General features: G+C 50.1%; 1 protein-coding gene across 1 annotated transcript in view; it reads left to right on the forward strand.

The window, feature by feature from the left end:
- Positions 1 to 13,841, forward strand: part of ADGRD2 (adhesion G protein-coupled receptor D2) — a 28,147-nt gene that overhangs the window by 8,748 nt on the left and 5,558 nt on the right. Inside the window, exons 14-20 of the mRNA XM_055351885.2 lie at positions 7,224 to 7,379; positions 8,669 to 8,772; positions 9,036 to 9,138; positions 9,434 to 9,587; positions 10,096 to 10,229; positions 10,306 to 10,421; positions 11,368 to 11,488. Of these exons, the coding sequence (XP_055207860.2) occupies positions 7,224 to 7,379; positions 8,669 to 8,772; positions 9,036 to 9,138; positions 9,434 to 9,587; positions 10,096 to 10,229; positions 10,306 to 10,421; positions 11,368 to 11,488 (888 nt within the window). The remainder of the gene's footprint in view (positions 1 to 7,223; positions 7,380 to 8,668; positions 8,773 to 9,035; positions 9,139 to 9,433; positions 9,588 to 10,095; positions 10,230 to 10,305; positions 10,422 to 11,367; positions 11,489 to 13,841) is intronic.

A 13,841-nucleotide genomic window follows, 5' to 3' on the forward strand; every position in this document is an offset into this window, starting at 1 on the left:
GACTACTTTAAAAGTTTTGTAGGTCTGGGCACGGTGGCTTACGCCTGTAATCCCAGCACTTTGGGAGGCCAAGGCGGGCGGATCACTTGAGGTAAGGAGTTCGAAACCAGCCTGGTCAACATGGTGAAACCCCATCTCTACTAAAAATACATACAAGTTAGCCAGGCATGGTGGTACACACCTGTAGTCCCAGCTACTAGGGAGGCTGAGGCAAGAGAACCACTTGAACCCAGGAGGCGGAGGTTGTAGTGAGCCGAAATCACACCACTGCCCTCCAGCCTGGGTGACAGAACAAGACTCTGTCTCAAAAAAAAAAAAAAAGTTTTGTAGATATATACGGTCAGCCCTCCATATGGGAGGGTTTTGCCACCAAGGATTCAAGCAACCATGGGTGGAAAATATTCAGAAAAAATAGCATCTGTACTGAACATCTATAGACTTTTATTTTGGGGGTCATAAACAAGACAGTATAACAGCTATTTATATATTTATATTTTATTTCCTAAGCAAGACAGTATAACAGCTATTTATATAGCATTTAAGTTGTATTAGGTATTACAAGTAATCTAGAGATGACTTAAAGTATACAGGAGCATGTGTGTAGGTTATATGCAAATACCATGCCATTTCATATAAAAAAACTTGAGCCTCGGCAGGTTTTGGCATCCTTGGGGGTCCTGGAACCAATCTCCTGCAGGTAATAGGGACCAAGTGTGCAATGGAATAGTCAACTGAAAGTTATATAGGGATTGAGGTATTTCTCTATAAACTGACGTGGAAAGATCTCCAAGATATGTTAACTTTCATTTCACGCTTAGTACACAAATTTCTTCTCCCTTCTGAAACACTAGAATGTTTCAGAAAAAGCAAGTCTTCTTTGCTCACAACCAGTAATCTTGGACACACACACACACACACACACACACACACATACACACACCACAGCTTATCACTCTCTTGTATATATCGTCAGAATGGGGCTGCGGGTGGATTGTTCATGATGTGGAAAAGCGTCCACGCTCTGATTTTTTTTTTTTTTTTGAGACGGAGTCTCACTCTGTCACCCAGGCTGGAGTGCAAGTGGCACAGTCTCAGCTCACTGCAACCTCCACCCCCCGGGTTCAAGCCATTCTCCTGCCTCAGCCTCCGGAGTAGCTGGGACTACAGGCATGCGCTACCATGTCCAGCTAATTTTGTATATATATGTGTGTGTGTGTGTATATATATATATATGTGTGTGTATATATATATGTGTGTATATATATGTGTGTATATATATATGTGTGTGTGTATATATATGTGTGTATATATATATATATATATATATATATTTTTTTTTTTTTGTAGAGATGGGGTTTCTCCATGTTGATCAGGCTGGTCTCAAACTCCCTACCTCAGGTGATCTGCCTGCCTCGGCCTCCCAAATTGCTGGGATTACAGGTGTGAGCCACCACACCCGGCCCTGTGTCTGTCTTTTCTAGCATTTCATGTAAATGGAATCATCTAGTATGTGTTGAGGCCTGGCTTTTGCTCAGGTCCCATTGTTGAGAATCATTCATGTTGTTGCACATTTCAATTGCTCATTCCTTTTTCACTGCTGAGTAGTACTGAGGTATATGGATGTACCATGATTTGCTTTTCCATTTACCTGCTGACAGAGGTTTTCAGTTTGGGCTATTATGAATAAGTCTGCTATGAACACTCATATACAAGTCTTTTTGTGGATAAATGATTTCTCTTTACTAGGTAGATTCCTGAAAGTAGACTTGCTGAGTTGTAGGATAAGCATATTTTAACTTCCTAAGAGACTGTCAAACTGTTCCCCAAAGTGGTTGAACCATTTTTACATTCCCACTAGCAGCATTGGAGAGTTCCAGTTGCTCCACACCTCTGCCAACATCCTTGTCAGTGTTTTTAATGTCATTCATTGTAATAGTCATGTATTGATATCTCATTGTGGATTTAAGCTGCAATTCCTTGAAAACCAATGACTCTGGGCATCTCTTTATACACTTATTAAGCAGTCATATATCTTCCTTTCTTAAATGCATCTTCAAATCTTTTCCCCAATTTTTAAATTATTTGTTTTATTATTGAGTTGTAAGAATCCTTTATATATTTTGGATACAAGTTCTTTGTTAGAGATATGTCTTGTGAATAATTTCTGCTAGTCTGTGGCTTGCTTTTTGTTTTCTTAACAGTATCTTTGGAAGATAAGTTTTTAATTGTGATGAAGTCCAATTTATCAATTTTTGTCTTGCATAGCTCATGCTTTTTGTATACTATCTAAGAAAGCTTTGCCAATCCCAAGGTCACAAAGATATTCTCAAAGAAGTTTATCACTTTAACTTTTACATGTAAGTGTATAATTTATTTCAACTTAAGTTCTATATATTATGAAGGTAAAAAGGTTGAAGTTCATTTTTTTTCCATATAGACAACCAGTTCCAATACTATTTGTTGAAAAGATTATTCTTTGCTCCCATTGAATTTTCTTGTCACCTTTGTTGAAATCAATTGTCTGCATATGTGTAGATCTATTTCTGGGCTATGTGTTCTGTTCTAGTGATTTATATGCCTATCCCTATGTTAATTTCTTACTGTCCTGATTAATGTGCCTGTATAGTAAGACTTGAAATCAGGTAGTGTATCTTTCAACTTTTTTTTTTTTAATTTGTTTTTTGTTTTTTGTTTTTTTGAGATGGAGTCTCACTCTGTCACCCAGGCTAGAGTACAGTGGTACGATCTCGGCTCACTGCAACTTCTACCTCCCGGGTTCAAGTGATTTTCCTGCCCCAGCCTACAGTAGCTGAGATTATAGGCACATGCCATTACGCCTCATCAATTTTTTGTATTTTTAGTAGAGACGGGGTTTCACCATGTTGGCCAGGCTGGTCTCGAACTTCTGACCTCAAGTAAGCCATCTGCCTCAGCCTCCCAAAGTGCTGGGATTACAGGTGTGAGCCACGGTGCCTGGCCTAACTTTGTTCTTTTTCTTTTCTTTTTTTGAGACAGGGTCTCATTTTGTTGCCCAGGCTGGAGTACAGTGGTACGAACACGGCTCACTGTAGGTTCGACCTCCCTGGCTCAAGCGATCCTCCTCCCACCTCAGCCCCAGCCCCTCAAGTAGCTGGGATTACAGGCGATCTACCATGCCTGGCTAATTTTTTTTTCTCTTTTTGTAGAGACAGGATTTTTCCATGTTGCCCAGGCTGGTCTCAAACTCCTGGACTCAAGCAATACACCTGCCTTAGCCTCCCAAAGTGCTGGGATTACAGGCACGAGCTACCACACCCAGCCTTGTTCTTTTTCAAAATTACTTTGGCTATTCTAGATTCTTTGCATTTCCATATATATTTTAGAATCAGCTCATAAATGTCTATAGAAAACCTACTAGTATTTTCATTAACATCGCATTGACTGTATATATCAATTTGGGAGAACTGGCATCTTTCAATTCATTATCAAATATAGCTTTCCATTTATTTAGGGTTTTTACATTTTTTTCTCAGTGATATATACCTTTCAGTGCACAGATCTTAGAGATATTTTGTTAAATATATGCCAAAGTATTACAAAGTTTTGGATATTACCAGAAATGATATTGTTTTCTTAATTTTAAACTGTTCATTGCTAGTATATAGTAATATAATTGATTTATACAATGATATTATATTCTGCAACCTTGCCAAACTCACTTAGTACTTGCAGTAGCTCTTTTCTGGAATCTCTAGGATTTTCTACACACTTGCTCATGTTGTCTGCAAATAAAGGCAGTTTTTGTTTCTCCTTTCCAATCCATGTCTTTCTTTCTTCCTTTCTTCCTTCCTCCCCTCTCTCTTTCTTCCTCCCTTCCTTTCTTCCTTCCTTCCTTCCTGCCTTTCTCTCTCTTTCTCTCTCTCTCCTTCCTTCCTTCCTTCTTCCTTCCTTCCTTTCTTTCCTCCCTTTTCTTCCTTTCTTTTTCTTCCCTTGTTGCACCAGCTAGGATCTCTGGATCAATGTTGAATTGGAGTGGTGAGGTCAGGCATCCTTGTCTCATTCTTTATCTTAGAAGGAAGGCATCCAGACTTTCACCATTAAATGTGATGTTTGGGCTTTTTGTAGATGTCCATCAAATCAAGTTCCCTTCTCTTCCTGGTTTGCTGAGAACTTTTATCATGAATGGCTTTTGAATTTTGTCAAATGTTTCTTGCATGTTGATATGATCATATGGGTTTCTCATTTATTTCCTTAATCTAGTAAATTGCACTGACTGATTTTCAAGTGTTAAACCAACCTTGGATTCCTGAGATCAGTGTAATTTGGTTATGGTGTATTATCTTTTATATATATTGCTGGATTCAATTAGCTAGCATTTTGTTGAGGATTTTTATGTTTATGTTCATGAATAATGTGTTCTGTAGTTTCTTGTACTCTCTTCCTCTGGTTTGGGTGTCAGATTAATGCTGGCCTTATAAAATGAGTTGGGAAGAGAAGAGTTCTGTCCTCCTCTGTGAATGTTTGATCGGCTTCTCCAGTGAATTCCTCTGGACCTCGTGCATTCTTTGTGGAAACGTTTTTAATTGTGTGTTCTGTTTCTTTGATTGATACAGGTTATTTTGGTGTTTTATTTCTTCTTGAGATGGTTTGGTAATTTGCGCCTTTCAAAGAATGTGTCCATTTCATCCAGGTTGTCAAATTTCTAGCACAGATTTGCTTATAATATTTCCTTTTCACATCTGTAGACTCTACAGTGATGTTTTCTTTTTCATTCTTGGCCAGTCTGGCTAGAACTTTACAATTTTGCTTATATTTTTATTTTTATTATTTATTTATTTTTGAGACAGTCTCTCCCTCTGTCGCCCAGGCTGGAGTGCAGTGGCACCATCACAGCTCACTGCGGCCTCAACCTCCTGGGATCAAGCGATCCTTCCAGCTCACCCTCCGAAGTAGGTGGTACTACAGGTCCATACCACCAAGCCTGGCTAATTTTATTTTGTATTTTTCAGAGATAGGATCTCACTTTGTTGTCCAGGCTGTTCTCAAACTCCTGGGCCCAAGTGATCCTCCTGCCTCAGCCTCCCAAAGTGAGCCACCACGCCCAGCCTTGTTTAATATTCTGAAGGATGAATTTTTGAGATTATATTTATATACTAATAATTTAAAATACGTTAAAATAAAAATAAATAAAAGTGATGTGTTACTCATTGTGACACATTCAGAAAATATAGAAAAGGATAAAGACAAAATTGTATTATTCAGAGCTAACCGCTATGAACATTTTGGTGCATTTTACTTAAGCTGTTTTCTGGGCACATAACACTATATATATTTCCTTCCTTTTTGCAAAATGAAAGCCCTTGCTCTTTCAGCAGAGCCATGCAAAGCATGGTGCTGCGTAATCTTGAGCAGGTTAACCCTCCTCTCTGAGCCTCAGTTTCCTCATCTGAAATTAAATGAATTTATAGCTGTCTCTTAGGTTGCTATGAAGATAAGCTACAATAAAGGACATGAAAGTGCTTGGCAAGACACAAAGGGAGGTGTCATTACCATCACCCTCCCCAGTCAGGACAGATGGCCCAAGTCCCAAGCTCAGGCTACCTTCCCTACCTAGACTGGGGCTCGTACCACTGGCCACCTGATGTGTCTTCACTGCTTAATGACATGTTATAAAATCTATATTTTTGTCATTGTTTAATTACAAAAGAACTAACGCATTCATCATAACACATTCAACCCAGACCTAACCACTGTTAAGTTCACTGCATGTTTGCTCCCACACATGCTGTGTGTGTACATGTGTGTGTGTGTGTGTTTTCACAAGTATGCAGACCTTAATTTTTCACATAAATGGGCTTATATCATGCCCAATGTTGTGAATTCTTCCTTTACTGAACAAAGTATCACGGAGATCTTTCACATCAGTAGCCAGAGGCCTGTGTGTTCATCTTACCAGAGGCAGTGTCCCAAAGAGAGGAGAGGTGCAATTGCTTAACTGCTCCCCGGTGATGGCTGCTTAGCTCGTTCCCAGTTTTTCCACCTTCCACACCATGCTGGAATGACAGCCTGCACTCTCCTCCCTCTGCCTCCCCTCTGCCCCTTCACCCACGACGCATGGTGGGCAATCCCCTGGTCCCTAAAATGCAGAGTCCTTGGCGTCCCTCCATCCTCCTGGTCTCTCTCCTTTCCCATCCACACTCACAACTGCCCCATGCCCCTCAATCCACGCTCATGCACCTGCCCTGTCTCTGTCTCCTGCCTCCAGACCTTCCGTCATAAGCTGGTGGAGCCTGTCTGTGCTTTCTGGAACTACAGTATCAGGTGAGTTTCCATTTCCAGGTTCTTTTTTTTTTTTTGAGATGGAGTCTTGCTCTGTTGCCTAGGCTGGAGTTCAATAGCACAATCTTGGCTCAATACAACCTCCATCTCCCGGGTTCAAGCAATTCTCCTGTCTCAGCCTCCCGAGTAGCTGGGATTACAGGCGCCCGCCATCATGCCCAACTAATTTTTGTATTTTTAGTAGAGACAGGGTTTTGCCATGATGGCCAGGCTGGTCTCGAACTCCTGACCTCAGGTGATCCACCCACCTCAGCCTCCCAAAGTGCTAGGATTACAGGTGTGAACCACCTAACCCAGCCGTTAAGATTGTTTTTTTAAAAATATGTCCACTCTGCTTGGGGATGAGGCAAGACTTACACATGGTTTTGACCTCTGTTCACCATCTGCCTTTCAGGGTGACTCCAGGCTCCTCCCAGCTCTAAGACAAGCTGCAGGGGGAGGATGTGTTACCCAGGGGGTAGTGAGCTCCTTGTCATAGGAGTATGTGAAGGAGGAAGCACTCACTCTGTGAGGTGCCTAGGAAGAGACTCATCTGTCAAATGGGCGTTGAACTTGATCTATCTGAGGCCGGGGCCCTTGGACTCTTGACGGAGCAGAGCAGGCTCCAGGGATTATCCTGGCTCCCTGCCCTGGATCTTTAGCTGAGGTAGGGAACCTTGGTCCCAGTGGCTCAGTAATTAATTAAGTTGATAAATGACAATCACTGGGATCAGCCCTGCCCTCCTACCATCCTAAGAATGTCAAGCACATTTTACAGGTGAAAAACTGAGACCCAGGAAGGGGCGGTGACTCGCCAAGATCACCTAGCTGGTTAGAGGCAGGGCAGTGACAGGCCCCAGGCTCTGGGGAAAGCCTTTCCCCTGCTTGCTTCTGGCCCCTCACCCCCTTGTCCACCTTATCTCAAGAGCCCCCTGTTCCCTCCCCATCCCCCAAGCCCATATACAGGGGGTGCCTGGGCCACCACGGGCTGCTCCATGGCTGCCCTGTACCCGGACTCCACCGACTGCTTCTGCAACCACAGCACCAGCTTTGCCATCCTGCTGCAAATCTATGAAGTACAGGTGAGTGCACGGTGGGAGGGGGGTGTCAGGAGGGGGCTTCTTAGCTGGAGGTGAAGAGAAGAGCCAATAGGTAGCCAGAAGAAGCATCTGAGGGATGCCAGCTTTCATAGATTGTCAGGGACAGGGCTGCACGCAGTAGTTCATGCCTGTTGTCCCAGCACTTTGGGCGGCTGATCACTTGAGCCCAGGAGTTCAAGACCAGCCTGGGCAACATGGCAAAACCCCGTCTCTACAAAAAATGCAAAAATTAGCCAGGTGTGGTGGCTCGTGCCTATAGTCCCAACTAATCAGGAGGCTGAGGCAAGAGGATTGCTTGAGCCCAGGAAGTCGAGGCTGCAGTGAGCCAAGATCACACCACTGCACTCCAGACAGAGCAAAACCCTGTCTAAAAATAAATGAGTAAATAATAAATTGTAAAAAAAATTGTTGGGGGAAAACTCTAAGAGGACGTCAGGAGGGGTCAGACTCACTGGAGCTGGAAAGGGCCCCGGAGTGGTTACTTGCTGAGAAGTCAGGTGAGATGGGACCTGAGCCTCAGGAACGCCTGGATCACTACAAGGAACACCTTGTAGTGTTGAGGGGCACGCTACAAAAACATGTTACCAAATGCATTTTTCCTGTAAAGTCAGGGCCAGGCACGGTGGCTCCCATCTGTAATCCGACCACTTTGGGAGGCCAAGGCAGGCGGATCATTTGAGGTCAGGAGTTGGAGACCAGCCTGGCCAACATGGTGAAACCCCATCTCTACTAAAAATACAAACATTAGCCGGGCATGGTGGCCCGTGCCTGTGGTCCCAGCTACTCGGGAGGCTGAGGCACAAGAATCACTTGAACACAGGAGGCGGAGGTTGCAGTGAGCTGCGAGCTGAGATTGCGCCACTTGCACTCCAGCCTGGGTGACAGACTGTCTTGAAGCAACCAAAAAAAAAAAAAAGAGCATGGACACTTTTCCACATCATGAGTATCATCTGCAGCCCCATTCTGATGATACTCCATGGTCCCCGGGATCCCTCCCCGTGGGCACATTTGTCAGTGCTCTTAGTAACTGTCCAGTCGGTAGAATCCGGGCCAGTTGGGGTCAGTCTAGGGAGAGCCAGCAGGAGAGAAGGACATGCTCACACCTGCTTATTAAATGCCTACTGTGTGCAGGCCTGGGTCCTGCTGGCTGCTGCTGCTGCACTGCAGAGGCGAATGCGGCGTGGGGGGCCTTAGAGTCACCAGGTGGGGCGAGGTCTGGCCTGGGTCGGGTCTGGGTGGTGCCAGGGGGGTTTCTTTGTCCCTCCACACAGAGAGGCCCTGAGGAGGAGTCGCTGCTGAGGACTCTCTCATTTGTGGGCTGTGGCGTGTCCTTCTGCGCCCTCACCACCACCTTCTTGCTCTTCCTGGCGGCCGGGTGAGGAGAGTTCACCACTGTAGCCTGGTGGCCTGGGCCCTCCCGCCTCGCTCAGGCCTTCATGTCCCCATTGGTAGGGTGTCCATCCTTGGTCCCAGCAGAACCTTGGTCTGAGCCTCTCCTTAGGATGTGCTGGGTCCCCTGTGGAGCTGCTCTCTTTCCCTCCATCTGCCCAGGCACAGGGGATCGGGCAGGACAGGGCCCTACAGGGTGTGGGGACCAGCAGTGGTATTCTTGTTAACTGACTCCTCTGTCCTCTCCAGGGTCCCCAAGTCAGAGCGAACCACAGTCCACAAGAACCTCACCTTCTCCCTGGCCTCTGCCGAGGGCTTCCTCATGACCAGCGAGTGGGCCAAGGCCAATGAGGTGGGCAGCCAGTGGGTGGGCTGGAAGCCCGGGGAAGCCTGGGAAAGTGCCTGTGGGCTTTTCTAGGGTGACCCCCTGCCCCCCACTATTTTCACATGGCTCCACTTCCCTGGGGAAGAGCAGGGCCCCGGGAGGAAAGGCCCCGAATGGTGGAGCGGGGCCCAGGCTGCTACCCAGAGGCCTCACCCACTGAGACTTCTTTGGGTTGGCAAGGCCGGGCTGGGCATGGGCCGCGGGGCTGGCCTGCACCTGCGTCTGACCTCGGACCTGGGTGGGGATCCTGACCCTCCCACAGGTGGCATGTGTGGCTGTCACAGTTGCAATGCACTTCCTCTTTCTGGTGGCATTCTCCTGGATGCTGGTGGAAGGGCTGCTGCTGTGGAGGAAGGTGGTAGCTGTGAGCATGCACCCGGGCCCAGGCATGCGGCTCTACCACGCCACAGGCTGGGGTGAGGCCTGCTCTGCACCCGCACTCTCTTCTCCTCAGCTGTACCTTGCACGGCCGACCCTGCCACCTAACATGGCCCCACACCCAGCACCCAGCAGCCAGCACCACCCAGCCAGTCCCATCTCTGACATGACCTCAATTTCCCCAGTTCTATTAACCTCCAATTTACCCATCCCCATTCCTCATAATCCTTCTCCACTTCACAGCCTCCCCTCTCCATCCGCAGTGCTATCTCCCCAAATCTGTAGCCAGCCAGTTGCCCAGCCTCCGTCTCCAGAGATGCCCAGCTGTAGCCTCCAAAGCAGCCTCAGCTCTCCCGACTCCCAAACCACTGTGGCTCCAACGCCACCCCAACAGTATCAGAGCCCCCAGCCCTGCTCCTTGGACCTCCCCAGTGCCCCCAGTACAACCTCCAGTAGGGGACAGCTGCGGCTTGGGGGGCGGATCCTGGGTCCCGGAGAAGAAAAAGCAGGTGACCCAGCCTTGAAGCCCCCTTCTCCCTCTCCTAGGCGTGCCTGTGGGCATCGTGGCGGTCACCCTGGCCATGCTCCCCCATGACTACGTGGCCCCCGGACATTGCTGGCTCAATGTGCACACAAATGCCATCTGGGCCTTCGTGGGGCCTGTGCTCTTCGTGCTGACTGTGAGCTGGGGACCTGCAGGGGAGGGGCGTGTTGGGGATGGGGAAGTCCTCCTGCCCACTGACCCCAGGTCTCCAGGCCAACACCTGCATCCTGGCCCGTGTGGTGATGGTCACCGTGTCCAGCGCCCGCCGCCGTGCCCGCATGTTGAGCCCACAGCCCTGCCTGCAGCAGCAGATCTGGACCCAGATATGGTGAGGTCCCAGAACAGGGGGCCAGGAGGAAGCAGGGAGTGCAGAGTCAGCCGGCGCCAGGCGTGAGGCTCACTGGGCGAGAGCACGTGCGAGTCTGTGTCCAGAGCGTGGCCGTGTGGCCGTGCCCAAGTCTGTATTGAGTATGTGGGTACACATGTGTCCCTGCATCTGTGTCACACATGCTCGGGCATGTCAACATGTGTCAACATGCACCCATGCGTGTCACATGTGGGGATGGTCACTGATCCGTGTGAGGGAGCTGTGGACACTGGCCACTGTTCGAGGGGTGCACTGTCTGCGGAAGGTACTGATAGCCTGCAGGAGACAAAGTAGGGGAGACCCTCAAATCAGGGTTAGCCCCAGAAGTTCAGGGTTAGCTCCAGAAGTTCAGGTTCAGGGTAAGGACCTGGGTCCCTGTTCCTGCCAAAGACCCCCATCGCCCTCTGGGGTCACGCTCTGGGAGAGAGGGGCACCCCACCGGCCTTTCCCAGCCCTGCCTCCTTGCTGGCTTTCCCCTTCCCCACCCATCCTCCACCAAGCACAGGGCAGCCTAAGCTGGGAGGGGGTCCCTGAAAAGCCAGGGAACCCCAGGGCCCTTGGAGAGGGAGAAGGGAGTCCTTCTGACCCCATCCCTGCTGGTCCCACTGCTCAGGCCTCAGCCCCCCCTCTGGACAACTACCACCCCATTCCTTCCAGCCAGGTTGGGGGCTGGGACCCCATCTCCCAAGTGCCGCTACCCTACTTCATGCCACCTCTGTCTCTGAGAGCAGGTGGGGCAACAAAGTCCAGTCAAAGGTTCTGGCTCCCTCTAAGTCCTGCTGAGCCGTGGTCCCGGCCCTCAGCTCCCACGCCGCTCCAGGCACGTACAGGTGCTGCTCTCCCTGGAACCCTGCGGGGAGCTCCCCAGGACTCCCAACCCCCGTCAGCCCTGCCTGCCCTCCTACAGGGCCACGGTGAAGCCCGTGCTGGTCCTGCTGCCCGTCCTGGGCCTGACCTGGCTGGCAGGCATCCTGGTGCACCTGAGCCCCACCTGGGCCTACGCTGCCGTGGGCCTCAACTCCATCCAGGTACCTCCAGCCCCAACCTTCTGGGACTAGGCCCTGACATGCACGAAAGCTCAGAGGAGACGACTGGGGTGTCAGGGCCTGGGAGGGTGAGCTCTCCATCATGGGAGACATTCAACGGCAACTGGGACATCCTATCTAAGAAGGGGTTTTGAGGGTGGGAGTGGGAACAGGCAACCTCCAATCAACCAGCAGTTCGTGCAGGAGGCTCAGGGGGCCCCTCTGCCAGCTGGGAAGGCTGAGGCCCAGAAAGAGGGTGTTAAGGCTCACTGTGCTTGGACACTCAGGGTCCGGCAGAAATTCCAGCCCCTTGGCCGGTGCCAGAGCCACTTAGTTCTTGCCAGGAAGCTGGGGAGGGGACACAGGGCATCAGGCACCTCCCCCTTGGGGTCTGCGGCCTGCTGGGATAGCAGTTTAGAAGAGGGTTTGGTGAGGAGGCCAGTTCATGAGGCCACAGGAAAGGGCCCGGGCTTCCTGGGTCTCTCGGGGCCTGTGTGCTAGAACCACAGGGAGAGGGCCAACTAGGTCCCTCTCAGGGGATTGGCAGGTCTGTGGGGGACCAGAACATTAACTGAAGTGACAGCCAGGGGGCTGGGTGCTGGGGGTCAGGGAGGCCCTTCCTGGCCCCTCGTTCTCCCTCGACCTCCCTGGACCACCCCCCAGGCGCCTCTCCCTGTCACCTGCACCTCCTGCTCCCTGCTTGCCCAGCCCAGGTCCCTCTCAGGGCCAAAAGGTGGGTGGGCGAGGGCCAGGCTGGACTGTGCCAGGCTCAGGAAGTCAGGTACAAACTCCACCCAGGGTCCATGTGCCCTCCAAGCTGGGGACCCTCCATCTTTTCCTTGAAGAAGGAGAGCCAAGGTGGTAACAGCCACTCACAGTGCCTGGGTGCTCCCTCTGAGCCCCAGGCCAGGCTCCTATTTGTATCTCCCAACAAGCCTTGTAAGTGGGGAAACTGAGACCTCATGAGGTCACTTGCCCAAGGCCCCCCAGGAGGCAGCAGCAGCAGAGGCACCACTCCAGAGTCTGCGTTCTCAGCCACAGGGCATCCAGCTATGACCGCAGATGGGTCCTGGCTGGTCCCTGGGAGCGTGCTTGGACCCAGTTACTCATTCATCCATGTGCTCTTCATGGCTCGCCCAGTGTGTGCCAGGCACTGTGCTGGGTGCCGGGCCGCAGCAGCAAAAGAGGCAGCAAAAAGCCCCTGTATTTGTGGAGCTGCCCTTGGTAGAGCAGGCAGACCATGGCCACGATGAAGAAATGAAGTGTTCAGTGAGGGGATGAGGCAGGAAGCCCTCTTCCAAGCCCCACGCCCCCCAGGGCTTCATGGCTGGGTTCAGTCTGGCTGGGCCCCTGGTGAGGCTTCTCCACCTGTCACACGGTGGGGCAGGTGGTGGCATCTTGTTGCCATGGCGATTCCTCCAGCTCTTTGCCAGGTGCCGCTCTCCACATCATAGGGGGTTGGATCCCTGATGCTCTCCATCCTCACCTGTGCCCCTCGGGTGGGCAGAGACACAGCCATGGGGCAATGCCACCGTCAGCCATGGGGCAATGCCACCGTAGCACCGTCTCAGATCCCTCCCTTCAGTTCTCATTATTTCCTCTCTCTCTGTCCCAATCTTCGTCTCTGAATCTTCTCTGGTTCTGTCTCTCAGGCTCCCCCTCTGTCACTGTCCCCCTCTCCCTGTGCCCTTCTCACCCTCTGGCCGTGGATGTTTTTTCTGGCACTGACCCCACCTGGCTCTTCCGTGGTGTGTCTTCATGTTTCTCCACTTCTCTCCTCAGTCTCTCTGACACTGGTTTGTATTTTTGTTTGTTTGTTTTTTTGTTTTGTGTTTTTGTTTTGTTTTGTTTTGTTTTTTGGAGATGGAGTCTCGCTCTGTCACCCAGGCTGGAGTGCAGTGGCATGATCTTGGTTCACTGTAACCTCTGACTCCCAGGTTCAAGCAATTCTCCTGCCTCAGCCTCCTGAGTAGCTGGGATTACAGGCACCTGCCACCACGCCTGGATAATTTTCTTATTTTTAGTGGAGACGGGGTCTCACCATGTTGCCCAGGTTGGTCTTGAACTTCTAACCTCAAGTGATCCTCCCGCCTCGGCCTCCCAAAGTTCTGGGATTACAGGCATGAGCCACCGCACCCAGCCCTCTGACACCAGTCTTTTTATCTCTGCCTCTCCATCTCCCTGTGCATGACGCTCTCTTGTCTCTGCCTAAAGCAGCCTCAGATTACCCTTGGGACGGTCACCCGGTGAAGGCAAGGAGAGGCTGCCTTAGGCAGGAGCTCAAAAGGCAGGAGTGGGGTCTGGGCCCCGCCGCTGACAGTCACATGACCCTCTTAGGCTCAGAGCCCTGTTCTCT

The sequence above is a fragment of the Gorilla gorilla genome, chromosome 13 (assembly GCF_029281585.2).
Source record: "Gorilla gorilla gorilla isolate KB3781 chromosome 13, NHGRI_mGorGor1-v2.1_pri, whole genome shotgun sequence".
Classification (NCBI taxonomy): Eukaryota; Metazoa; Chordata; class Mammalia; order Primates; family Hominidae; genus Gorilla; species Gorilla gorilla.